At 27.1% G+C, this 26,370-nt stretch overlaps 1 protein-coding gene across 2 annotated transcripts in view; it reads left to right on the top strand.

The window, feature by feature from the left end:
- The window catches only part of pds5 (cohesin associated factor B pds5), a 128,048-nt gene that overhangs the window by 64,943 nt on the left and 36,735 nt on the right, over window positions 1-26,370 (top strand). For both annotated transcript variants that reach the window (XM_067286657.1, XM_067286658.1), the window contains exons 13-21: window positions 2,399-2,512; window positions 2,985-3,017; window positions 3,093-3,190; window positions 7,230-7,369; window positions 12,361-12,576; window positions 14,801-14,961; window positions 15,441-15,564; window positions 18,580-18,735; window positions 23,046-23,114. In XM_067286657.1, the coding sequence (XP_067142758.1) occupies window positions 2,399-2,512; window positions 2,985-3,017; window positions 3,093-3,190; window positions 7,230-7,369; window positions 12,361-12,576; window positions 14,801-14,961; window positions 15,441-15,564; window positions 18,580-18,735; window positions 23,046-23,114 (1,111 nt within the window). The remainder of the gene's footprint in view (window positions 1-2,398; window positions 2,513-2,984; window positions 3,018-3,092; window positions 3,191-7,229; window positions 7,370-12,360; window positions 12,577-14,800; window positions 14,962-15,440; window positions 15,565-18,579; window positions 18,736-23,045; window positions 23,115-26,370) is intronic.

Genomic DNA, 26,370 nt, shown 5'->3' with positions numbered 1-26,370 from the left:
AGATTTCCGCGGTAGGAGGTGTACTTGGGGCAGATGAATAAAACGTGGAATGGATCCTCTTCTTCTACGATGTCACAATTGCACGTACCGTTTCGTTTCTCGAGGAAACGATTAAGGTATGCCCAGAAGTTCCTGTGCGCCGTCATAAGCTGAGTGATGGCATGGTTGGTGTGGAAGAAGGATAAGTTAAGATGTGTGCTGACACTTGGGAGAAATTTGTACGTGTGCCGGCCGGTGGTGCCTGTATCCCACTCTTTTTGCCAGATGGTAGTGAGTAGTTCGTGCAGTTCTCTGCGAAGAGTAGAGAGAGGGATGGCCTCATAAGCATAGGAGTCAGCTATCTTGTGGGCATTCTTAGCCAGCCTGTCGGCCCTTTCATTACCAGGATTCCCAGAGTGACTCTGAACCCAATAGAAATTGATGTTGGCTGAGTTATTGATTTCATTAAGGAGGTTAAGACTTTTGTCAATGATGGGCAGTTTTTGGTTCCGATTCTTTATCTGATGGAGTGCCACACGACTGTCTGTAATGATGTTGACAGTTTTTCCCGAAAAGCAAGAGATATTTTGATTGATATGCTTCAGTGTGGCAAGGATGGCCAGGGATTCCGCCTGGTTGTTAGAGCATTGATTACGCAGGCGAAGAGCAGTTTGCCAATGATGTTTCTTAGTGCTATCGACCAGGCAAGCAGAGGCGCCCACAGCATCCCAGGTTTTTGAGCCGTCAGTGAAGAAATTTACTCCAGTAAGTGAGGGTGGTAAATTAAAGTTAATCCTATTGGTGGGAGAAATTGCAGGGTGGAGCCGGTTAATATTGCAGTTGAGGTCTATCTCGTAGTTAGAAATGTCATTAATCAATTTGTTGAAGGAGTTGGGGAGATGCATTTTGGAGATCAACTTTCTTAGTTCAGGTTTGGTGATGTTATGAAAATGAAGTTTCATAAGTAGATTCCTTAGATACCTTGCAAGGATTACCAGGTGAATAGGAAGGTGCCCAGCGATGACCAGGAGGGCATTGGTTGGAGCGGTCCTATAAGATTTGGTGATTGCAATCACAGCTTTACGCTGTGCGGAGAGCAGTTTCCGTCTGATATGGATGTTGTTGGCTGCGTAGCCCCACTCCTCGCTTCCATAGGTTAGAATTGGTTCAATTGCACCCGTATAGATGAGCTGGCTGGTCCGATGATCAAGCCCCCAGTAGTTCCTGGCAATACTCCTGAGGGAGTGGGTGACATGAATTGCCTTATTGTACACATATTGAGTGTGATCCCTCCAGGTCAGTTTGGGGTCAAGGATTATCCCAAGGTATTTCATACTATTGACACATTGAATCCTTTGGCCCTTGATACGGATGGTCGGTTTTTTACGTAATGGATTCTCTTTAGGAAAGACCATACAGTAACTTTTATTATGGTTAATGATGAGGTAATTGTCCTCACTCCAGTTGAGAATACTTTGTAGGAGATTGTTAGTGTGCTGTTGAAGAACCTCATAATTTTGGTGAGAAAGCAGGACGACAGTGTCATCTGCATAACCTTGCAGATAAGGATTGCCAGGGAAGTGAGAGGTATTGATAGAGTTGAGAAGCCCATCGTAAAGAATGTTCCATAGCGTTGGACCTGATTTGGAACCTTGAGGGCAGCTCCTAGTAATAGCAGTTTTGTACATTATGGTTTCTTGTTCTATTGCTAGGGCAGTTTGCCCTGATAAATAACTTCTGAGGAGCCCATGGATGTTGGCTGGACAGTTGAGATTTGCAAGATTAGTCAGGATAGCAGGCCATCACGCGTAGTCAAAAGCGCCCTTAAAATCAATCAAGATCATCATCGTGTGTTTTCCGTCGCTTTTGGCGTCACGAACATAATCAAGGATCTTACCTATTGCTTGGTGGGCACTCTTATTTCTCCTGAACCCATATTGGGATGAGTGAAGTGCATTCGTTTTCTCCAAGTGATGGAGGATCCGTCCTCCCATTAGAGCATCCAGAACCTTTCCCAAAACAGCCAGGAGGGGTTCATGCCTATGATAACAAACTTCAGGATTACGTTATATTAATAGATATGTTTGAAGACAAACACAAAATTAGGTGTCTCAACAGTTTTTTGAACACATAGGATTATGTAAAAACATATTGCAGCACTACCTTTTATTTAAGACTGAATGCTGCAAAAAATACAAGATTATTAAAGGTTTCATTAGATGATCTTTCATCCCCTTCTCAGTTGTATTTATTACTATGATCAACCTCAGGTATATACTAATTGGAAATCACAAATAATTACAATATTTTACAAAATTTAGATATTATGCTTAATTAATTACATAGAATCAAACATTATTTACATAATGATGATGTACTTAATTAATTAATTAATTATTTCATTTTAAAATTTTTGCAGATTATTAGTAGAAAGGATATTACACACTTGTTTAGTTCCATATCAAAGTCCTCTTGAAGAAAGAGTTAAAAAGTTATATCAACTCTTTGTAATGGTTGATGATTATGCAGCAAAGTAAGTTTAATAATATATTTAATTTAAGTAATTACTTATTACAATTAGTCACTTTATTAAATATCAAAATTGTTTAATATGATACAGTTATTATTTAATAATGGTCATTTGTGTTTATGCAAATGTTAACATAATAAGAAATGTTAGAACATCAACAGTGCAAGGACAAAAGAACACAAGCAAAGTAACATCAACAACAAAGTTACCATTGAAAGAGTTAATATCTATTTTTCAATGGACAAATTCAGATTTTTGATGCTTTACTGTATATTGTATTCAATTTTGTCATTTAAATATCTTTTTAAAAAACAACTTGAAAGAGTGTTTTTGTGTTTTAAGTGATACTTTATGTTTTTATATAAAAATTTAAGCTTCATTCTTTTATTAAGTTATTATCTTTAAAATTATAGAATAATTAATCTTGATATTGACATAATTTATTACATTTTAATTGATATTGTTCATTGTCTAGAGCTTTTAATGAATTATTAAAGTCACAAAATATGTAAGTATGCTTTTTTTTTTCTTGATTTTATTTTAAAAAGTTAAAAATGTTTAATTATTAATAAAATTAATTTAGGGTGAGAAATCAAGTTAGAAATATATTAGACATGTTAACAACACCTAAAAGTGAAGAAAGAGATAAAATTATTGTAACTAAAGTATTAGGATTGTCTAGTAAGTAATAATTAAATGTAAATATAAATTTTTAATTTATTTTATTTATCTGAGATCTCTTTAATAAATATAAAATTAAAGGATTAGTTAATAAATTTTATTTTATTTGATTTAGTGAAAAAATTAATTGCAAAATTTGTTCAATCACAATTTTCTATTAATTGCTGAATATTGAAAAATTAAGAAAAAGTAAAAGAAAACTAATTAAAGGATATTTTAAAATTTAAGTAAGGTCATTAACAGTTTTTTAAGTTAAAGGTTAAAAATACCTCTTAAAATAATGAAGTCTAGGCAATATAGTAAGATAAATTATTTTAAGCTAGATTTTTTTATTTCAAGGAATATTATTAATCTAAATTTTTTGTGAGGAAGAGATGTGAAGAGAATGTCCCAATCATTTATGTTTTGACTAAATGAATTGTTATCGTATATACTGGTCAAATTCTGTAATAAAATTTTTAGAATAACAAACATTTTTTTGTATGTGAACAAACATAGGTATCTCATTTTAACAAAATCAATAATCCATGAAAACAAATATTATTTTATCACCATGCTTAAAACTTCTGTTCTGTAGATACATAGAGATTAGCTACTTTTGCAAAATTTGTACCAGCTCAGCTGGTACAAATTTTGCAAAAGTAGCTAAGAACACTGTAGCTAAGCACACTGTAGCTAAAAGTAGCTAAGAACACTGTAGGAACACTGTTCCTACAGTGTTCTTAGTGAAAATATTTATAGTTTTTCTGTCATTTACATTTTTATTGTTATTGAAACTTATAATCATTACAAAGCTAATTAATTTTATGTTTATCTTGTGATTAAAATGAACAAAAAAAGAAAAAAAAAAATGAGGTACACTGTCAATTTACGTTAAAAATAAAATTAACAGTTCTGAAAAAAATAGATGTTGAGAAGAAGAAAACAATTTTGCAAGAAAATATGACATTATCTACAATTTTAATTGAGCAAATTGATGAGAAAAATTTATGCAGATTTATTCTCTGTTATTTATGATGCTGAAAATATTTTTCAATGGTTAAATAGTGTTGAAAGCTTTGTTTTAATGGTATTAATGGTTAGAAATATAATATCAAATTACTACACTTATCAATCAAATAAAAATTTTTTAATGATTAATAGTATATGCATAACTGTTTCAAATAAAAAGTGCATATAATTTGTTTTCTTTTCTTTATCTATTATAACAAAAGTTCAGTATAACAAAATACATGTGTAATCCCAAAGATTTATTATAAGATTTAACCTTCACTATAAAATTCTGAAAAGGTTGCTACTATTCAGGTAAACAATCATCTATAATTTCAAATAAAGAACTTATCAAAAATCTTTATTTATATTTGCTTTTCTGAAAATGGATTATAGTGAATAAGTATATATTTTAACTTCTTTATTAAGATGTAAAATTTTTGATGATTTTTATCAAAATTTTGAAAAATTGTTGTTTTTTATTTTCTGGATATTGCAATCATCATCCCTTTCAAAAATATGAATTTCAGTTAAATATTTCTTCTTAACTAAAGTAATAATATAAATTTGCATTATGAATTTGCCAAATTCAAATTTTTTAAATAAAAATAATTTAATAAACTCTAGTTAATAATAAAGTGTTAAGAATAACAGATAATGTTTACAAACTTGTAATATATCTACTAACCTTTACATTAGTAATGTCTGTAAGCAAGAAAGAACTGTCCTGATTTAACAACAGCATCCTTTAAATCAAGCCAATAAATTATTTTGTTATTTCTTTGTATTGTTCAATCTATTAATTTTTTACATTTCAATAAAACATGAAAAAATATATTTTATGTATAATGAAAGGTAGTTTTTTAAATATTTTATTAAACTTGCATGAAAATTTATTCAGTTTTCATTATCTGATGAATTACAAAAATTTCCAAAGAAAGAAAGAAAAAGTATAGATTATGAAATTATGATAATTTTAAATGAAAGAAATATTTCATATTTTAAGATTTATGTCAACTGATGAAAGTATCATCATTGAAAAATTCTAAATTAAATGATATTTGTAAAAAGTACAATATCTAAAATTAAAGCTTAAGAAAGCAATTTATTTCTATTTCTTACTTTATGCTTTAATAAGATGCAACTGTCATTTTTTAAAAAATTTCCATGTACATTTATTTGTGGATTATAAAATACAAAATCAGAAAGTAATAAGAAATTTACATAATTTTATCATCTTGACATTTTTACCTCTAATACATTTTAAACAAATATTTTTATAAAATTTTATATGAAAATTTAACATCTAAACTGTATTTTTCTTAATTGTTTATTAGAATAATAAATTTTACATGTTCATAGTTTTGTGCAACTACATATCTTCTGGAATAAAAAGTTACAAAACTTAATGCAAGTTATTACTGTATTTCCACACATTACAAGAGCATACTCCTGTAGATGGGACAAATTGGCATTATATTATGTAAAGTATCTAAAAATCTTACTATTTTAAAAAAACTTTTATAGTATCAGATGCATTTTTTTATTTTGACTTTCTATTTTTAATAATGGTTACCTCAAAGATGTAAATAATTACTATATCAGTACATTTACATTTAATTTATATTGTCACAGCAGGGCTTATAAGCCAAAAGAAGATGACATACAAGAGCATTCTCTTATGTGTGAGGTATGCTCTTATAGGCAAAGCAAGTCATGTGTTTTCAAATATTTTCATATGAAACATGATTTTTCATACATAGCATATTCTTATTTATGTAGAAATAAAATATGAGATATTTAATTATCACAAGTGTTTAGAGATTCAAAAATTGCAAGTAATTAAAATATTGAAATATAATGAAATTAATGAAAATTTATAAAGACTGAAAGTGTTAAATTTTAATGCTTTATATTTTATATGGGTTGTATTGTCCTGAATAAAAATACTAACAGAGAAATCAAAATCAGAATTTGACTACAGTGATCTTGCAATTTAAATTTTACTCTAGATTTAATTTGAGGTGGTGAATATGGCTGTTAAGAATTAATGATTAAAAATAAATTAGTCTCTATTTGATCTAAACTGCAGTCTTAGAGAAAATGAATTTTGATTAGTTAATTAGAAATTTATTTCTGTTTTTGTACTAAATTGATAATGAAGGATTGAAAAAACCAATTTAATTGATTATATAAATTATAAGCCTAATTATATAATAAAATAATAGTTTTATATTTAATGTACTGTACCTTATTATAATATTTGGAAATTGTTCTGTTCATACAATATATTTTCGTGGTATATTATCAAATGGAAAATCAAGACAACTGCAATCGTGAAATTGCCTTGAATTTGTTGTCTCATAAGATTGCACTAGAGCAGGGGTTGGCAACCTATGGCATACGTGCCAAACTTGGTACGTGGAAAGATTTTCAGTGACACTCTGATTGAATGGAAATGTAGTATAAATTATATTTTAATTATTAATTACACATTTAAATAGAAGTCATAATTCAGCAAAGGGTGTGCCACATTAAAAACAAATCTGTTGTTTGTATATTTCTATTACAGTGCATGCATTTATGCTTTGTGTTGTCATCTATGTGTTATGAAAGCACTTCACATGTAAGAACATAATTCAATTAACAACTTAACTTCAAAATTATACATTTTTGAAGTCAGTTATAAGTGGATTAATTTTAATAATATATATAACAAACTTGGTAAAATCATGTCGGCACTCAGAATAACATTATAACTTGGATTTGGCACAACACCTCTGAAAGGTTGCGACCCCTGCACCAGAGTATGCATTTTCAAAGCTACTGTTGACATCAATATTGTTGACATCAATATTTGGAAACAAAGTAGTTTATTAAAAATTTAAATTTTTTATAAATTTTTTTTTACATTTAATAATATAAATGTACTATAATATGTCTTTTAAATGATCTATAATATCCAATATATTAATTTGATATTATAGTACATTTAAAAGACTTATATATATTTGTGTATATTAAGTTTTGTTTTATCATTTTGATGCAGAAAATCTTTTGGAACCAATCAAAGCTCAAGAATATATTCTGAAATTTTGCAATTTGTTAGAAAATAATTCTCGAGTAAGATCACATATGGATGCAATTTTTAGGGGATGTGTATCTTGCAGTGATGCAGAATATAGTGTGGTAAGTATTATAAAGTAGATTTTAAATTATTAGAATTTGTTATTATATTATAATTACATACAGGAAATCATTAGAATAAATCATTTTACAAACTGATAAACTTGATACATATAACTTAATCCAACTCAAACCATGTAATTACTAACAAGAGAATGCCATGAATGGTGAATCAGGAATTTATATAAAACTGGGCTCAAATGATAGAGGCGATAAGTCATAAGAAACACTAGAATATTAGTTCCAACTGGCTAGTCATTGTTTTTGTAAAAATAGCATTAATTGTTGAAATTTCAAATTCATGCAATTGAAATCATTTTCAAATTAAAGAAACAAAAAGTTTAATTCACTTTTGCTGTAAAATGAATTGTTTAATGGAAACATTACGTTTTTTTATGACATAAAGATACTTTAAGAACACATATGTAGAAGGTTTTCAGCTGCTTCCACAGTCACATGAGAAGTGCTTATACTTGACATGAAAATGACTTGTGTTCAATTGACAAATTGAAAATTAGCTTTTATTACTTCCACCTCTGTTTTATTTATTTTTTATTTTGCTGATGTTCAGTTTTTTCAGATATTTTATTATGAAATATTACAATGCATTAGCTTGCATTAATAAAATAATAAAATAAATAATAAGTAATAAAATGCTTTGTGGGTTTATTTTGTGCCAAAAAAATATAGAGAAATCATTTTCTGATCATTTTGAGAAACACCACAATCCTTCTCCTATCATTTATTTTCATCAGAATTTGTTTCACATTAGCCCCAGTTGTTGCATAGTTTGAAGGGCTTCCATAGAGAACTTGGTCTAGGACATTATTCTATACTGTCAATTTTCCTTAATACGAACACTGATAAAGCAAATTCTCACATTACAGTGAATTTTGGTGTTGCCCTGGCAAAATTTCAGGGCAACAGCAAACATTGTCAGAACATTAATTTTCATGCAATAAAGCAAACAAAAATTTTATCACAATCATTAAACCAAACAGTAAATTACTTTCATAACCCCCAAGAAATAACCCTATTTCTGATAACAGTTGCTTTTTTACACTTTTTGGCATGAATAATAGAAATTGGTACTGTAATAAATGTTTCATTTTGAGTAGAATAGATTTTCTTCTAGTAAGCAAAGACAGGTTTGCCCTCCAATTTTAGAGCAGTCAAACATCTGGTTTTAGCAGACAGTCTATTGTACTTAAAAAATAGGGGTTAAAGTTTAAAGATGTCCACCTCTTTAAATTGATGTAGTCCCATGCAAACATTTGCTAGTTTGCATGTCAGGGAGTGCATACAGTGATGCCTAGTTTGGTTAACTAGCTTAACTTTGTGCCAAATTTGGCTCCTTTGCTCTTTTGACATCAAAAAATATTTTCTAGTTTTTCAAAAATCTTAAACAGAAAAATCACAGATTTCTTTTAACTACTTTGTTTAACTACTCTGACATATTGCTCCACATTTAAACAGTGAATAGTCTTCTCTTTGTTTTGTTTGATTTGAAAATCATTTAGAACATTAATTTGTTTTTGTAAATAAATTTAACTTTATTTAGTAAATTAATTGAAAATATTATAGTTTAGAGATTTTGATTGTCTATTAAGCTGTAATTTCCTAAATTAGACAACCTTGACCTTTAACCTGAAAATCATTAATACAAATTTTCAATAAAGTGAACTAACTACTGTTACACTATCAATTTGTATTAATATGAGTTAACTATATCTCAAAAACAACTTATGATGTTGAACTTTGGCATGTGCAGAGAAAACACATTACAAGAGTTTTTAGATCATCAAATTTGAGGAATGGCAATTACATATGAAAAATCAGCAGAATAATACTGGTAATCTTATACATGCTGCCATGCCTAAAAAAAAAAACTGCTTGTGATTGCATGCTATGATAAAATTTTAGTTTCTGTTGAAGTAATAATTTCTTTTATGCTTATATGACAAAAACACTATGTATAGTTAAATATTAAATAAAATTTAACTTTAAAATAATTTTATTTATTTATCACAGTTACAAAAGAAAATATCAGGTATAAGATATACGATATCGTCCCTTTGTTTAACAAGTAAATTTGAATAAAATACATAAAAATATAAATATGAATAAACCAAGTAAAATACATAAAATAGATGTAAAAGGATCATACAGGGTCCTTACAGACTTGGAAAGTCAGGGAACATTTTTAACAGAAAAAGTTAGGGAATGGCATCAAGTGTCAGGGAATCTGCAAATACTGCAGAATCCATCTGTTGCTCTTGCTCCTATTTGATCTGAATGTGTCTTTAAATTGGGTTTTGTGTAGGCAGGTATATGAAAACTGGAGCAACTAAAAGAATGGCAAGATTTGTTGTGCTTATATCTTGCAAACTATAAATGATAATCTAACAATTAAAATTTTATTGTTTAGGTGATTTGTGTGTGTATTAGAATTGGGGTATGCAGCTGTGAGGGGTTTGGGGTTGCATGCGAACACTGAAAATAGTGGTGCTGTACAGTGTTTGGTCAGTGTATAACTTTGGATTATGAGGAGATAGGACGTTGAAATTGGTTTTGATTTGTACAGAATGACAATATTACAGGATCTACAACATTATTCAGAAATAATAACCAATAAAATAAAATTTGTAAACTTATAAGCCAATAAGTGTGCGAGTTGAAGAACATTTTCATAATGTTGAAGAAATTGCAAAGGAAATATGAACAGAAATGTAAGAAATGTATATCATTGGAAAGAAAAAATTAAAATGAATTAGAAAAGCCTGAAATGACTAATGCCAAACAATGCAGGTTGTATAGATAGCATAAGAAAATCAAGTGCATCAATTCTGGTGTGAATACTTCAAGTGTGAACCAATAGATAGTAACTCTTGATAACTACCAAGACTTTATTCATTTACATCTTATCCTTCCTCTAAAAACACAAAAATGGATTCATGCCTTAAATGATTGTAATTGTGTTCCATACATAACTCTCCCAATTTTTTTGACCTATGCGACATCTGGTTAATCATTTGCAGTCAGTTGATGCCATGGGAGAGGCAAAGAACTGTCACTTGGCTTAACGATATTGTGTGGGACATTTTGAACTGCATGGTGGACCTCACATAATTTATGTATTTTTATTTGTTGAATTTTTCACTGCTGGCCACATGCATTATATGGAGATAATAATCCTGCCAGTTTTGACAGATTGATGATTGTGATGTTTTCTCTCTAACTGCAAATTTTTATCTTCAGATAGCCCATGGAATTTCAGAAGTCCACATTTTTTGGAAGTATATCAAAATATCCCCATAGAGTTAAAGTCGTGTTTACAAAATCATCATCGACAACGACTTCCTTTCCCATCAAAACTGCTGTTCCCATTATAAGTTTCAGGAAGTGATGGGAAGAAATGTAATGGCCTTGAATGAGTCTGTGCTGGACCAAAAATAGCACACAATAAGCAATTTCTTCCTCTCATGGAGTGTGTGGTTTATTCTGTTTAGATTATTTTGAATTTCTTGCCTCTTGTCTTAAGAAAACTTGATTTTATGATACCACATGAGTCTTTTCCCTACATAAATAAAATTTAAGAATTAATTTTTTTAAAAATCATTAAATTTTTTATATGACATAGAAATAATGTAGCTAATTAAATGATTAATTTTATGTAACATTTTTCATTTTTTGTAAGTGAATAAAGTGTTTTTTAATAAAAAAAATTATATAAATTTGTACAGTACAAATGGACTTTAAATAGACTTGGTCAAATATTACTCAATGGAAAGGGAAAATGCAGAGACTTTAATAGATCAGGGAATAATATCATAATTGGTCAGGGAATCAGAGATGGAATTATCTGTATAGACCCTGATGATATGATAATAACAATAAGACAAATATATAAACATTAAGAATTGTAAAAAGTATGTTTACAAACATGTTTAAAATGCTTAAAATCATCATATAGTATTCAAAGTTCATCATGTTACAAGAAATGCAATAAAAGTATGATCTTTTGTGAAATTGACAGTCTGTAAAAGGGAGTAAAAACACACGATATATTGTATAAGTTCTGCTAAGGTATTCTCAACTGTAGCAAATCCAGCTGTACATTACTGTTAAAATATTTATGATAAAAATAACGGGTTGAAATATTTAATGCATTCTTTCATAATACAGTTCCAGATTGGGTCTTCTGATCTCTTGGGAGATCAGAAGACCCAATCTGGAACTGTATTCTTGTCTCTTCAAAAGATAATGATTAGAATGCAGTCCTTGCTCTACTCCATTCTTTGATCATCTGTTCATTAAAGACCTTGAAATAAGTATTTAAAAGTTTTCTTAGAAATGCTTGAAAGTCTTTAAAAAGTCTTAATGTTTAAGAGAGAAATAAAATAGGTGTGTGTGTGTTTATTACCTGTTACAATATTATATTTAATGTTTGTCATTTTGTGACATCAGTAAGTGCAACTGATTGTTGGGACTCTAAAATAAATTTTTAATATAATAGTTTCAGCTGTTATAGTTACATATTGTTGCAAGTCAGGTAGTCTTAAGTTGGGGACTGAAATTTAACAATAGAAATGTATAAGTTATTGGTTTAATAGCTATTTATTTTTAATTTTTAAAATAATTTTATTATATAAAATATAATAAAGTTTAATTTACAACACAAATTACAAATCTGGATTATCATTTAATTTGTGAATGACATTACAATATATTAGTTTAATAATAATAATAATGTTTTCTATGATCAGTTTGCTAAAATATTTTAAACTATATACACATATACTAATATACCAAAATTAAGTGATTGGTTAAATCAATTAGTTGATATCATTATTTTAATATTTTTATAGTATTCTAAATTACTGAACACTGATTTTAAAAAATTTAGCTAAGAATTGAATTGTGCAGTTTACTGAAGTAAGTTAAATTTTGTTATATCATTACTTTAATAATAACATAGATAATTTTATTTTTAGAAAGAAGTTTTGAAAAGTCTTGGGCTTCCTGTTCATACAAATAGTTTTTATATGACTATAAAGCATCTACTTGAGAGAGTTGCCCCTGTTATGGTCGACAGAGATGGAATAAAAATGTTGCTGCGCTATGTAAAAGATTCACTTGTGGGTATTGGAGAAATTGATGCTGAACTTGGACTTATTAGTTCTGCTGTAAAAGGTCTTCAGTTATTATTGGTAAATAATAATTCATTTTATCTTTATTTTTATTCAAATATTTTATTTATGATTTATTAAATTTAAGAAATTATGATGAAAACTAATAATATAAAAATCATTGTCTGTATGTGTGTGTTGTGAATTCACTATAACTCCTGCTGTTTTTGTCCAATCGAGGTGAAGTTTTGATTATATTTTATGTTTTGATAGAAAGTACAGATTACTTAATTTGCAGAAATATTAGCTATTAGCTATAAAAAAAGTTTTATTGATTTCAGTTCAGTGATGTCATTTACTTTAAGTTGCATTTTTAAATATTTTGGTAAATGGCATAATTTTAAATTTACTTTATTAAATTTAAATTTTAAACATTACATTTTAAAAATGTCACATCATGTCACTTCTATAGCAACTTATTTAAAAACTTTTCTATGTGACCACATGACATTCTATTATCCACTTGGAGGTAATGATCTAACAAGACTGTTATTTAAAATTTATCATCACACATCAATTATGTTCTGACAGAAAATATAGGGTACTTAATTTGTAGAAATATTAGCTACTCTTCTTGAATTTCTTGAAATTGCTACTCTTCTCTATTCTTCAAACTCTACTTTCTCATAGAAAGTATTTCATCATGCCTGAAGGGGGAATTTCTAGTATTAAGAGTTTTTTTATAATTAAAAGTGAATTAAATTACAGTAATTTTATTACTTCATTTATTCTTTTCATATACAGGCAGACAGTTCCTTCAAAGTGGTGTCTAGGTGCTTTCTTGGCTAGCACAATCTACAAATCTTTCTCTAGTTGAGAACGTGAATTGTGATACCTGATGAATTGTGTACCCTAGTTAATATCACATAGTTTGCAATTCCTCAGGACACAATTGAAGGACCTATATACTCAATCTCATGCCATGTTGCCAAATGTATCATCTAATATGCAAGCTATAAACCTATTGGTTCAGGCCAAGTTACCCTGTAAATTTGGCCATTTGATTTATATAAAACCTCAACATTTTACTGTATTTTTGCAAAATGACCACCATGCTACATATAAATGAGGGAGACCAACATGCCAGAAACCTCAGGGTTACCAGAGTGTCAGTTAAACTGCAACTAAAATATAAAATTAATCAGAACTAACAAAACTAGTTATTAATTAAATGTTAAAGAAAACATACTTTCCAGTACAATAAAATAATAACATTTTAATTTAACTGACTTAAAATCAGGAAGAGAGTTTTCCTTTACAAGATAATAAAACAATTAACAGCTTACTGACATTAGTAGCAAAAGTAGTCAGTCAGTGTAGGCTACATTGACCTTCTACCCCACCTAAAAAATAACACCTTCCCTTCAAATTTCACACAAAGCCAATGTTAATCAATGTAAACTGAGATAATTTACAGAGAGTTTCTTAAATTTAATGTTTATTTTTGCATTTTTGAATCAAATAACAATAAAATAAACTTAAAAAATACTCTTGGAATTCTAAAAGTGCTTTTTTTACTTTTAGAATTCCAAGAGTATTTTATGTGTTTAGAAAGAAGACAAAATGAAGAAATTAAACATATAATCATAGTTATTGATGTAATGCTGACAGTTTCATGGTTTTAGAATAATAACTCTTGTTTTTTTCTAATGCACCCTCTAGAGAGGGATCCATAACCTCACTTAAACTGGCATGCTGGTCATTCCACAAAAATACAGTATCTCATTTTGCTCATACCTTTAAAGTGTGGCATTTTCTCTGTTAAGTAGTGTATTTAGATTTTCAGAAAAGTTTAGTAGGAAAGATTGTTAACCTGTTCAAGATACAGTATCTGATGAAATATGCAAGAGAGATGGCATGATAGATTTTTAAAATACCAAGATGCCACATCATCTTGGGGAAAAAAATCTTTAGTAGTTGGATTTAAAATTTAAAAAAAATAGGCCTTCAGAAATTCCCCATTATTTTACATAAAAAGGGAATCCCTATAGTTTAATTAAAATTGAATTGAATTAATTTATACAAATTTTTTATTTATAATGTTTAGATCTTGAATTAATTTTAGATTTATGGTCTTTTGATACTTATTCTATAAATGTTTAGAGTTACATTAAATTTTGAAATTTTTATTAAATTTGAGATTATTATAATATTACAAAGATAACATGGAAATCATTGTGATATAATTTTATACATATATTGCTAATTTAATATGTAGACCAACCAGTATATTTTAATTTTTCAGATACTGTCAGGAGTTTTTCCAGAAACATTCCATGGTGAAGAAGTCTATGAAGAATTAATGAACTTTTTACGATCTGAAGATGAAACAGCAGCTGACCTTACTTTACAGATTTTCACCAATATTGGTTCAGAAATTGAAAATAATCATCCAAATTTCTCAGCGTATGTTTTAATTTTGAATGTAATTATAAAATTTCAACTTTTAGTATATAATAGAGAAATGTTGAAAGTTTGTCTATAGGAAAAAATAACAAATTTTAAATAAATATTTTGAATATGTCAAAAAATATATTAATATGCTTGTGCTATTAATTTGTATTTATAAATAAAATATCTAAAGAATAAAATTAATAAACAATAAAAAAAAAACATTGATTTAGACACCAAATTTAATCAGTAAAGAATTAAGCAAAAATTATAAGTAGCTTCCAAATATAATCTTTGGTTAATTCCTTAATTATTCTTGAAACAGTTTTTTCTCTGTCTTTATATTTGTAGTTGGCATGCATTATATTCTCTATAAATACTACTCATAAATAATATCTTTTATTAATATAATGCTTTTTTAATAAATGATTAAGAATTATCATATAATCAAGAATTATTTGTCTTATTACTATATCCCATTTATTTTTTTACAGACGTTTACTGCCTTTATTACAAAACTTTGCTGAAAATGGTACCGTGAAACAAGCAAAACATGCTGTTGCATGTTTAAATGTTGTAACATTCAATAAAGAGCGTGTATTTGGTCATGTTATTGATGTAAGTATTTATAAAAATTACTTCAAATATGGTATAGTTGATTGATTAAATAATATTTTAATGTTTTGAAGTTTTTAATATTAAGAGAAACTGCTTCATACAGTTCATTCAAAAATTATTTAAAATTTTGGATTCATTGCATTCACCTTCAAGATAATTTCAATCAGGGCTCATTTCATTTCAAAATGAAATATCTATATTTACATTCACTACTAGGTGTGTTAGGAGACACAAGGCTTTTTTACACCTAGTAGTGAATATAAATACAAATAAAAAGAAGACACGGTCTCGAAATACATATTTATAATGAAATATCTAGTTAACAATGTTACAAAAACAAAGTGTATAATTAAGGTTGCCATAAATATCCAGATTTTTTTGGTATTTGTCTGATTTGGACAAATACTTCATCCTGATCAGAAAATTTTTCTGAAATGTCCCACTTGCCCATTTCTGTCTGAAAATATTCCGATTTGTATTAAAAACAATCAAATAAGAATTACAAGTGGTAGGTGTCTGTATGTATTGTATAGTAATACATGCATATGCCACCTATCCTCATGTGTACACCTTTAGTAATCTGTAGTGTATGCATCATGTGTCTGTTGGTCCTATGTAGTGCTGTACAATGGCTTCAAGTTATTGATGGTTTTGTGCAGTCATTAACAATAAATCAATTGTTATGTTTTTATTGATTTATTTATTTTTTTATTCTCTGCTTTGTAGGGCTAAGAGGAGAGATCTTTATTTTTAGTCATGTCCATGAGTTTGACTATGTTCACAATGGGAACAGCTGGATTTTCTGACAAAAATTTAGTTGAAATATGAATTTCAAACAGTACAGTTGATTCAACAAATAAAATAAAAATGTTATATAAATGATGATTTAATAAAATTAGACTAATTAGAATTATTCACTTAGTTTCCAGAAGAGCTACTGCCTCCATAATTCTGGGTATCTATCAAATTTTATCACAATGCTAGCTTGCTAAAATGTCCCAATTTCTGGTTTTAAACTTATGGCAACTTATAAAATACATACAAATTATTTAAGAAACATATCAATGAACTAACTAAACTAAACTAATTGATTAAAGGACAATTATTGAAAAATGTGTGCACTATTGAAATATTTTTCTATATTTGATCATATTCTCAGTACAAATAGAATAAAATCTTTTGTAATTTATTCTGTTTCATTTTATAATATGTGAGAAATTTAAATTGAAAAACAGTTTATTTGAAATGCTGGCAGTTAATGACTAAAAAAAAGTGCATCATTAAATATTCAGTTAAAAAATTAGAGTTACAGTTTAGTGTAGTAGAAGTATTTTCTCAGTTTTTAGTTTAAATAATAAGTATTGGCTGGCTCAAAGGTGCTGGCAATTTTGTTGTATAAAATTCTTATATTTCAACATTTATATATAGAATGAATTTTTGTTATACAAGTGTACCCCAGGTTATGTATATAATGTGTACCATCAAATAGTGGTTGTATCATAAATGGTTGTATTGTGAATTGCCATTTCCCATACATTTACATACATTTCATTAATTTTAAAAAAATGTATATAACATCAATAAAACACAACTGAAAGCTTGGATGTAACTTACATATATGTATTTTACAATAGATTTACATAACTACATATTTATAGAAGACACAATTACATGCATATTTTATTTTGATGGCAATTTAATAACTTTTGTGCTTTTTGTCGAAAATTTATGAAATTTTGCAGGGAGGTTTGTTTATTAAGGGGATTGATGCTATTAAATTTTGGTGATTAAAAGTGTGAGGGCGTGGGGGATAAAGGGGTCATGTGTATCTCCAGTAGGGTCAGACTTAATGACAATTTTACTCGTTATTAGCATTTACAATTTTTTATAAAACCTATCCCTACTCAAAATTAAGCTTTTTGCTATTTTATAATAGTTAAAAATATAAAGTTTTTAAAATAAAATATGGTAACAGATGCTGCCACCAAATATTGCCAGGAAAGTTAAGCAAACTTATTGCTAGACAGTATAATTGGATTGCTGTATGTTAGATTTCAATGTAAAACGTCTTTGCAATCCAAAAAATTATGGTAGGCGGTCTCACACAATTCTTGGTTAGAAATTATGATTTTATTCTCAAATTGAACTACAAATGCAAATCTAGCAACATTGAAAACTTGTTGCTAGATTTTTTAAAAATTAATGCAATTTCTTTAATTTCCAATATTTTGACTAGTGTTGGATAGGATGTAGTATTATTGTCTGTCTTCATCGGTCATCTTTAGAATATTTTCTTCATTTAGTATCTCCATCAATTCTGTGGTTACTAATTTTTCCTTGTGGGTTTCAATTAGCTGTTCAATATCTGCCACATAAATTTCTAAATTCAGTCTCCTCTCCAGCTAAAAAACTTAATTAGTTATCATATTAGAAGTTTCAACATCATCTACATTATATTTTACAAATTTTGAGATTAGCACCCACAGTTGTTCAAAACTCACATTGTATAAAATCAACTGTATTATTCAAAAATAATTAATTAATGATGATTTGCTAAATTTTCTTAAAACCCAGACATTTTTGGTCTTCAACCAGACATCCGGACATACAATGCAAAAACCAGACAGGTGGTAACAATTAGAACAGATGAAGTATTGTATTGGTGGGGATAGCTTAGTCAGATCGTGGGAGGGGTACAAATATATGACAGTTGTATCTTCGGTTTGTTATATTGTGAGATGGTTGCAACCTGGGATATACCTGTATTTCAATTTGGTAAATGCTTTTAGTTTTTATTAGATTCGGTTGATTTGTTTTATCTACTTAAGAGAATAGTTAGAGAAATTGTCAGTAATATAAATTTTATTAAAAATTATTCTGTAATAAAAGTTTTTCTAATGCTTGGATAAAGAGAATAATTTTGATTAAATCATTTAATAGAACTATGTTAATAGTATGTAAAATTTATTTGATTTAATTATAACATTATTTATTTGTATTTTTATTTATTTTCAGCATTTAAAACAGCATTTGTCTCTTGACTCTCAGTTCTTTCGCACAGCAGTGGTATCCATAGGACATATTGCATATTATTGTCCTGATTTATTTGGTTTACAGATAAAAAGTATTGTTTCAAAAATTATTGTAAAAGATCTTTTAATGGCAGATCAGGTAAAAATATCTAAAAAACAAAACAAGAATATAATATAATATAAGATAATATATTAAATACTGTAGCTCCTCATTATACCATGCTTGTTGGGAGACAAAGAAAAACCACAATATATCCAGTGGTGCCATATAACCAAGTACTAAAAATTCTGGGCTTATATTAAACAGATTATACATGCTGTGGAATCTCTATCCTCTGTTCTTTCATCAGCAAGTACAGTAGAGCATCGATTATCCGACCCCCGATTAACTGATTTATCGGTTAACCGACCACATTCTAGTCGGCAAATTCAAATGTCCGCTAGTGATGTGGCACTACAATATTTGGTTATGTCTTGGCTACTTTAATATTATTTTTGTTAAATGTTTGCATGTTTTAGCTGGCAGCACTGGCTCAACCATGAAAGGGTGGCTAGTATTTAAACCAGGCCTAATACACTATACTAATAATGTATTTTTTCATACTTTTCGGTTATCCGACTTTTCAGTCATTCGACCAACCCCATTCCCCCAATTAAGTCGGATAATCGATGCTCTACTGTATTTCTGATATAAAATATGCTTAGTTTTGCAATACTGAATTTTATTCATGGTTATATCATATTAAATGACATTTACATAAACATTGATACCATGAATGCTCATTTAGCATTATTGTTTCTATAATAATGACATTTAAAGACAAATATTATCAATATAAAAACAAAATATCAGTTGCAATTTTATTATATAGTACTATATTTCATAATAAATCACTTATTAAAAATTTGTGTAATTTATATTTTTCAATAGGAATTGTAAACACAGTAATTGAAAATTTAAAAAATGAATATTGAACATACAATAGAACATCAAAACATGAAATTACAGAGTAAAAATTCTCTAAAATGCAAAATAAAGTTAGTACTGTATAAAAATTTTAGGGAAGTTCTCCCTTCAAAAATAAAGAAATTTTTTCTTTACACATTATTCAGTGAATTTGAAATTTCACACCTTTATGTGAATTGAGACAATACCTTCAATTCACAAAAACTTGTGAAAGTTTGCATTCACAGAAACTTGTAAATGAAGAGACAGTACTTAAAACCAATAAATAAACAATTTTAATATCAAAAGGAAACATAAATGATAATTGATCTGTTCACCCGTTTTGCTTATTTAGATCTTGACAAATTTATTGTTTCACCTGCAGTGGTAGTTTCAAGGACAATGGTAGGAATAAAATACTGTATTTTATTGCAAGAAGAAATTCAATGGCAATTGATATTTTAAAATTTGGGGGACCAAAAAAAAAAACAACATAATATATCTGAATTCACAATATGATGAGGTGTGATATAACATGGGGCTACTGTATTTTACTGAAAATTTATGCAAAAATCAATAGAAAATTTAATTTCTTGATTGATTGATTAATTAATTAATTTCATTAGTTTATTCCAATGAAATTAAATTGTAGCATATATCAATTACATTGTTACTTTTAGATTTAGAATATTAAGATCAATGTATAAAATCAGTAGAAAATAAAATAATAATAATTTTAAAGCACTTCAGTAATGTTTTGTGCTGTTATTAAGTAATGTTGTTCTCTCAATTCTTTAGATTAACGTTGACAGATCATATAATATTAAAGATAGTAATTTATTATAGTATAACTACATGAGTTATTCTATTTACCTTTTCAAGAAAAGTAAATGAATGTGTACTTTAAAAATTCTTACTTATTCATGAAATAACTGAACACAAAAAATTTTTGTTTATTAGAAAAACATCAAAATTGTATTTTAATAATATATAAACTACATATTTACTGAGAGACTGAAAGATGCAATTTTGGTTTGTTTCATAAATCAGAAATAATTTTTAAGATTGAATGGATATATGGTTTCTAGAGCAACATTTAGATTTTAGATGTCATTTGTTTCTCAAAAGTTTTTAATTTTTCTTAAAATACTTTTTATGCAGTAGTTAGTATTCTAAATTACTGGTTTTAATATTACTATGGCTATATATTGCTAATGTTTCTCAAATATTTATTTAATTTGCTTTTAATTGTATAATTTAAATTAGAAGAAATAAATTGTTGAGAGAAATCGTCATATTTTTAACTTTTTAAATTTTATTAAAACAATTTTTAATTTGTAAATTTAGTCAGATCATTTGTTCATATACAGACATTCACATACAAAATTAAACAGTGATCATAATAAAGAGTTTAAATCACAATGTAAAACAAGTCTTTTTGATCATTACCTCATAGACACAATGATGCCACAGAAGATAATTAATTATTATTAATTAGTATTAGTCATATTAAAAATAGTGGTTTTTCACATGGTCAAAAGCAGATCCTATTGAGCATATTATGTTAAATTTTATTTCTGTAACTGGCCAAATATTTTTACTTTGGTCAGTTACAGAAATAAGATTTAAGACAAAATTGTTATTTTATTGTTAATAATAAAATAACAATTTAGAATCAAATTCCTTATAGTTTCAACATATGTAGAAATATAAAATTATTTTAGTTTATTTACTCAATTTTATTTTTATTAAAATACATTAAATTCATTGCTAATCATTTTTAATAATTTTGATATATTATTTTAAAATATACAGTCAAACCTGTTTTTATGCGGTGGATAGGAACCGCATAAAAAAAAACACATTAAAAAAATCGCATGAAACTTCACGAGTGGCTATAAAAAATAGTTTTCGCAACACAATTAAAAATATATTTTTTTAATGCGGTCAATAGGGACTGCATAAAAAAAGTCTCGCATAGAAAATAACTCAAAACCGTACAAAATAGAATTTATTGACAACAGATGTCAGCATTTGACTGCATCGTCTCGTCTATCGTCTGTTTTATCCAGTCTGTTTTTGTCCAGGTGGTGTTTTGTCGACTTAAAAAATAAATTATTTCATTTTTTGCATATTCATGCAATAATATTACTGTAATAAGTTCATTTATGCTATAATAACTTTATTTAGCTATAATAAGTCAACGTGAGACATGACAAATCGCACGAGACTAGTCGCCAACTATACCGCACAAATAAAAAATTGCACAAAAAAAACCGCACAAATAAAAAATCGCATAAAAACAGGTTTGACTGTATATGAAATCATAAAATAATAAACTTGTTTGTTAAATAATTTAAGTTGAAGTTAAATTAGACATCATTCTGTTGTCATTTAGCTTATCCAGGATATTTTTGTATACTATTTTTATAATGTCTGATTAATTCAGAGATTAGAGAGGTAAAATACCATTATTAATTATTATTATGAACATTCACAATGAAAATAAATAAATATATGACATATATGCAATATAAATTCTCAAATTCTTTCTACATACATTTTTGGTATAAGTGCACTTTTGCTGCAAGAAAATGTTATAGAAGCAGTGAAAAAGTTATGAAATTATATAAATAAAACTTTAAAGGACCATTTAACTGTGAAAAGAATACATAAAGTTAAGGAATGTTGATTTAGGAATAACTTAAATAAGTTAAGTTAAATAACTATGCATGCTTATCAAATTTTTCATTTTCAATAATGGAAAAAATTTTAAGCTGTTTCTCTAAAGAAAAGGACATCTGTTATGTAAAAAATAAAAGAAATTGCATTGATATTTATTCAATTAATAGTTTTGTAGATTTTTTTTAAATAGTTAGAATATGTATTGAGAAATTCAGTGTCAGTTTTGTTGTTATCAGTAAAGCCAATAAAAATTTATATAGCATCTACATAGTGTATGTTATTTTGATACAAACATTATATATAAACAGGAAAGTTATAAAATTTGTAAGTAATGTTGTAATTTATAAGTAAGGCTGTTAAATTTAATTGAATGGATGACTTTTTAAATGATCTTATTGATGAATATAAATTTATATGGGATGATAGATTAAGTAAATAAATAAAAGTAAATTCAATATATAACTTGTTTATTATTTTATCACCCATCACTTCTTGATTTATTCAACAGTTATTTGTTTCATTATATAGAAATTCAATTGCTAATCCTTTTTAATAATTATTTTATTATTATTATTATTATTATTATTGTTATTAAATATATTAATTATAATTTTAATAATTATTCTTCCAAAGCTATTCAAGTAATTTTATTTGATTATTTTGATTGTAAATTCTTGGGAAAGAAAATCTCTAGTTTACAAGTTATTTTTAAAATATATGTACATTTTTAAAACAAGAGTATTCGTGAAAAAAATATATATATTGTAAGATATACTATTTTAATTTAAAAGTAATTCTTATATATTGCTGAATTTTAGGAAGAACCTAGAAGTAGTGAATCAAATTGGGGTTCACATGATTTCCTACCAGAAGAAACAAAAGTAAAGGTAAATGAATATGTAAATTTTCTTTAAAAGAATTTCACTCCTACAGTATATTTATAATTAATTAAATTTGTTTATTTAAAAAAAATGAAAATTTTGAATTTTTTAGAATTTTGTTTCTTTTTAAAATTATTTAAGGGTATATTTGATTTATCTAATGAAAATTATTATAGATGTAACAATACAAGATCAAAATTTCATGTTTTTTTTTGTTTATGTAAAGAAGGTCGTGATGAGTTACGATATAGATGTGACCTGTTAAAATTAGAAAACATTAAAGATGAGGAAAATTTATATGTATTCTTTCACAGAGTTGATGTAAAGACAATATTTAATTTATATAATTATTTTCAATAGTTTATGGTATGAGATTATATAATTATCCTTCTGTTAAAAAAATTTTAAAAAAAACATAAAAGAGAGATTTAAATATAGTTGCTGACATTATAACGATAATAGAATTAATTTCAGTTTGTAATGGTAATATGGTTTTTGATAATCTTTAATTGAATTAGAATATTCCAGCCTTATGTTTGATGTTTTGTATTTATAATTAATTTAAAAGATCTAATATAGTGACATTGTTATAACGAAACTAATCTAATATTATTGTATTTCTCTCTGAAGTAATGGGAAAAATTATTCCTTATACAATGAAAGTTATTTGAATGAATGAATGAATGAAAATTATTTCACTTTTTAAATGTAGTGATTTCTATGTTAGATATGTTAATGTAAACATTTAGATTTACATCATGAAACTTTTAGTTTACTTAATCAAAGAATCTTTATTATAGGTTTATTCTTTTAATATTTATTAACAGATAAATTTCTGATCATGAAATTATAGAAAGTCAAATATAAACAGATTACAGTTTAATTTTAAGTTTTAATTTTTTAGTTTACTTTGACTATAAAATCTTAAGTAAATCTTAAAAAATTTGACTATATAATCTTAAAAAAGTAAATATTATATATTATAATTTTTTTTATATTCTAATATACTTTAAACAAAATCTATAAATACTGTTGTATGTGATAAATTTATTTTATAGAATTAATTTTTTTAAATTCAAATTGTAGTCAAAACACAAGTGGTATGTTTATTTCTTAGTTTTATTAAAAACATTTTATTAATTTGATTTATGTTTAAATAAAAAAAAAATACACTTCACAGAAACTACTGTATAATTATTAATTAAAGGACAAAATAAATTTTGAAAATTTTACATTGTACCTTAAAATACGAAACATAAATAATATACAGGTATCCCTCATATAACACAGTAGTTACTTTCTAAAAAGTGCCATTTATGCAAATCTGTGCTTTACGAAATAAAGGACTAATACAAAACATGGGATTAGGTTCCAAAAGTTAACAAAAGCATACGATTCTTTTCTGTTGTTAAGAGAAATATATTCATTAAAGCAATTAATAATTTATTTCCAATCAATAATTAACTGACAATACAATTAAAAATATTGTATTGTGTGTCAATATTACTTTTAGTTAAACGAGGGCATTTTCTTTTTGCAAAGTATTATCTTCTGAGGTTTTTTGTTGATCATGATCAGAAATATTGGCATCATCTTCATTTTTTTTATTTTTACCATAAAAATTTTTGTGTGTGACAAAATAAAAGTAAAAAATATATTATTAACCAAAAATGTGTTCTAGTGGATCATGTTTGTTCAATCTATGATTGGGCAATTTTTTTTTTCAGAATTTGTGTTCGAATACTAAAGTGTTAGAGTTGGGAACAGTTCAAGTACCAAGCTGTCACTGTATTTTGTTCATCATTTTTATGAATGATTATTTGTGGTTTAAAAAAGTTTAATAACACTTACCTAAAATGTTTAAGTAAACTTTACTAAATATGAAGATTAATCTATAAAACCATAACACGATGACAGTCTCAAAGGCTAATGTCTGAAAGCAACATCAACAATACCTGGTTGATAGGAAAGCTAGGACCAGGAAGAAAAACATTGTACTATTATTTTCCATTAAAGTAAAGCTGACAAAAGGCATAAAACAAATTGAAAATTTCAGTATTCTAAAATCTGTGGACAAATTTGGGATAACATGCATGCTTACTTGAATAAAAAAAAATATTGAATGAAGGAGTTTGCACTTAAAAATTTTAAAATTTTGTTCGGAGGATTTCCCAAATTTTCAAACCATGTTAGAGCAAAACAGTTTGTACGAGGGATACCTGTATTTAAACAAATTAGAAATTAACAAGCTTAGTAATTTGTATTTAACATGATATCAATTGAATATGTTTATTTCTAGCAGCAATTAAATATTTCACAATAATATTTCTTATGAGATTATTTAAAAGCTTTTTTCAATTATAAGTTCTTCATTTTTAAATTTGTAGATTTGGGGAAACAATGAGAGTAATAAAATTTCTTTTTAAAATATCTCAAATATATACCCCATAAGAAAGATCAGGAATAAATTCACCACTTTATATAGATGTTGCTGTTCAATTTAGTATGACTCCAACTAGTTTAGTCCAATAGACACTATCATTGTGCATAATAAAATTCTGTTTATAGCAATAAAGGTTTTGTGACATTTTTTATCATTTAGACCACTCAGAACGTAGCCAAATTTCCAATTTTTTACATAATCTAGCAACCTTTGAATGTTTAGCCATTCACCATATTACTGACAATAGTGAAAGATTGGTTATGCACATTTGTTATATTGATTATTTGAAAATCAGCAAGTGCCTATACTTACAGCATTGGGAAATTTTGAGAGTTAAAGGTGACTCACAAATGGAGTTTTTCCAAGTTAGAATTTCTAAAAATATCAGAATTGCTAGGAAATTTGTAAGTGAAGGTGTATATAAACAAAAATCAAACATCTTTATTTTTACAATATGATTAGTCAGGAACACGAAATTGACAAAATTAGTTCTTTCTATCTCTAAATTATGAAATCTGGCCCATAGTCAACAGTTTTCTGATTTTGGCTTGGTGCCTGCAGTCAGAGTTTAAAAGTACACTTATACACTTATAAGTGTACTTTTGAACTCTGACTTCAGGCACCCAAGTTCAAAAGTACACTGAATTAAATTGAACTTGATGTGCTGTTTCAGTTCTGTTAGATTTTTGGTAGACCACCCATTTTCATACACCTTCTGTTTCAGCTGGTACTAGAATTGTTCAGTTGAATACAGTTGAGGAATATTTGCAATGTTGTTTTCTTTGCAAATGTAATAGACTCTATATTTCTCTAGCATGG

This window comes from Centruroides vittatus, unplaced genomic scaffold (assembly GCF_030686945.1).
Source record: "Centruroides vittatus isolate TY-2023 unplaced genomic scaffold, ASM3068694v2 scaffold_386, whole genome shotgun sequence".
NCBI lineage: Eukaryota > Metazoa > Arthropoda > Arachnida > Scorpiones > Buthidae > Centruroides > Centruroides vittatus.
Note: the sequence above shows the minus strand (reverse complement) of the source record. Positions and strands in the feature narration are given on the sequence as shown.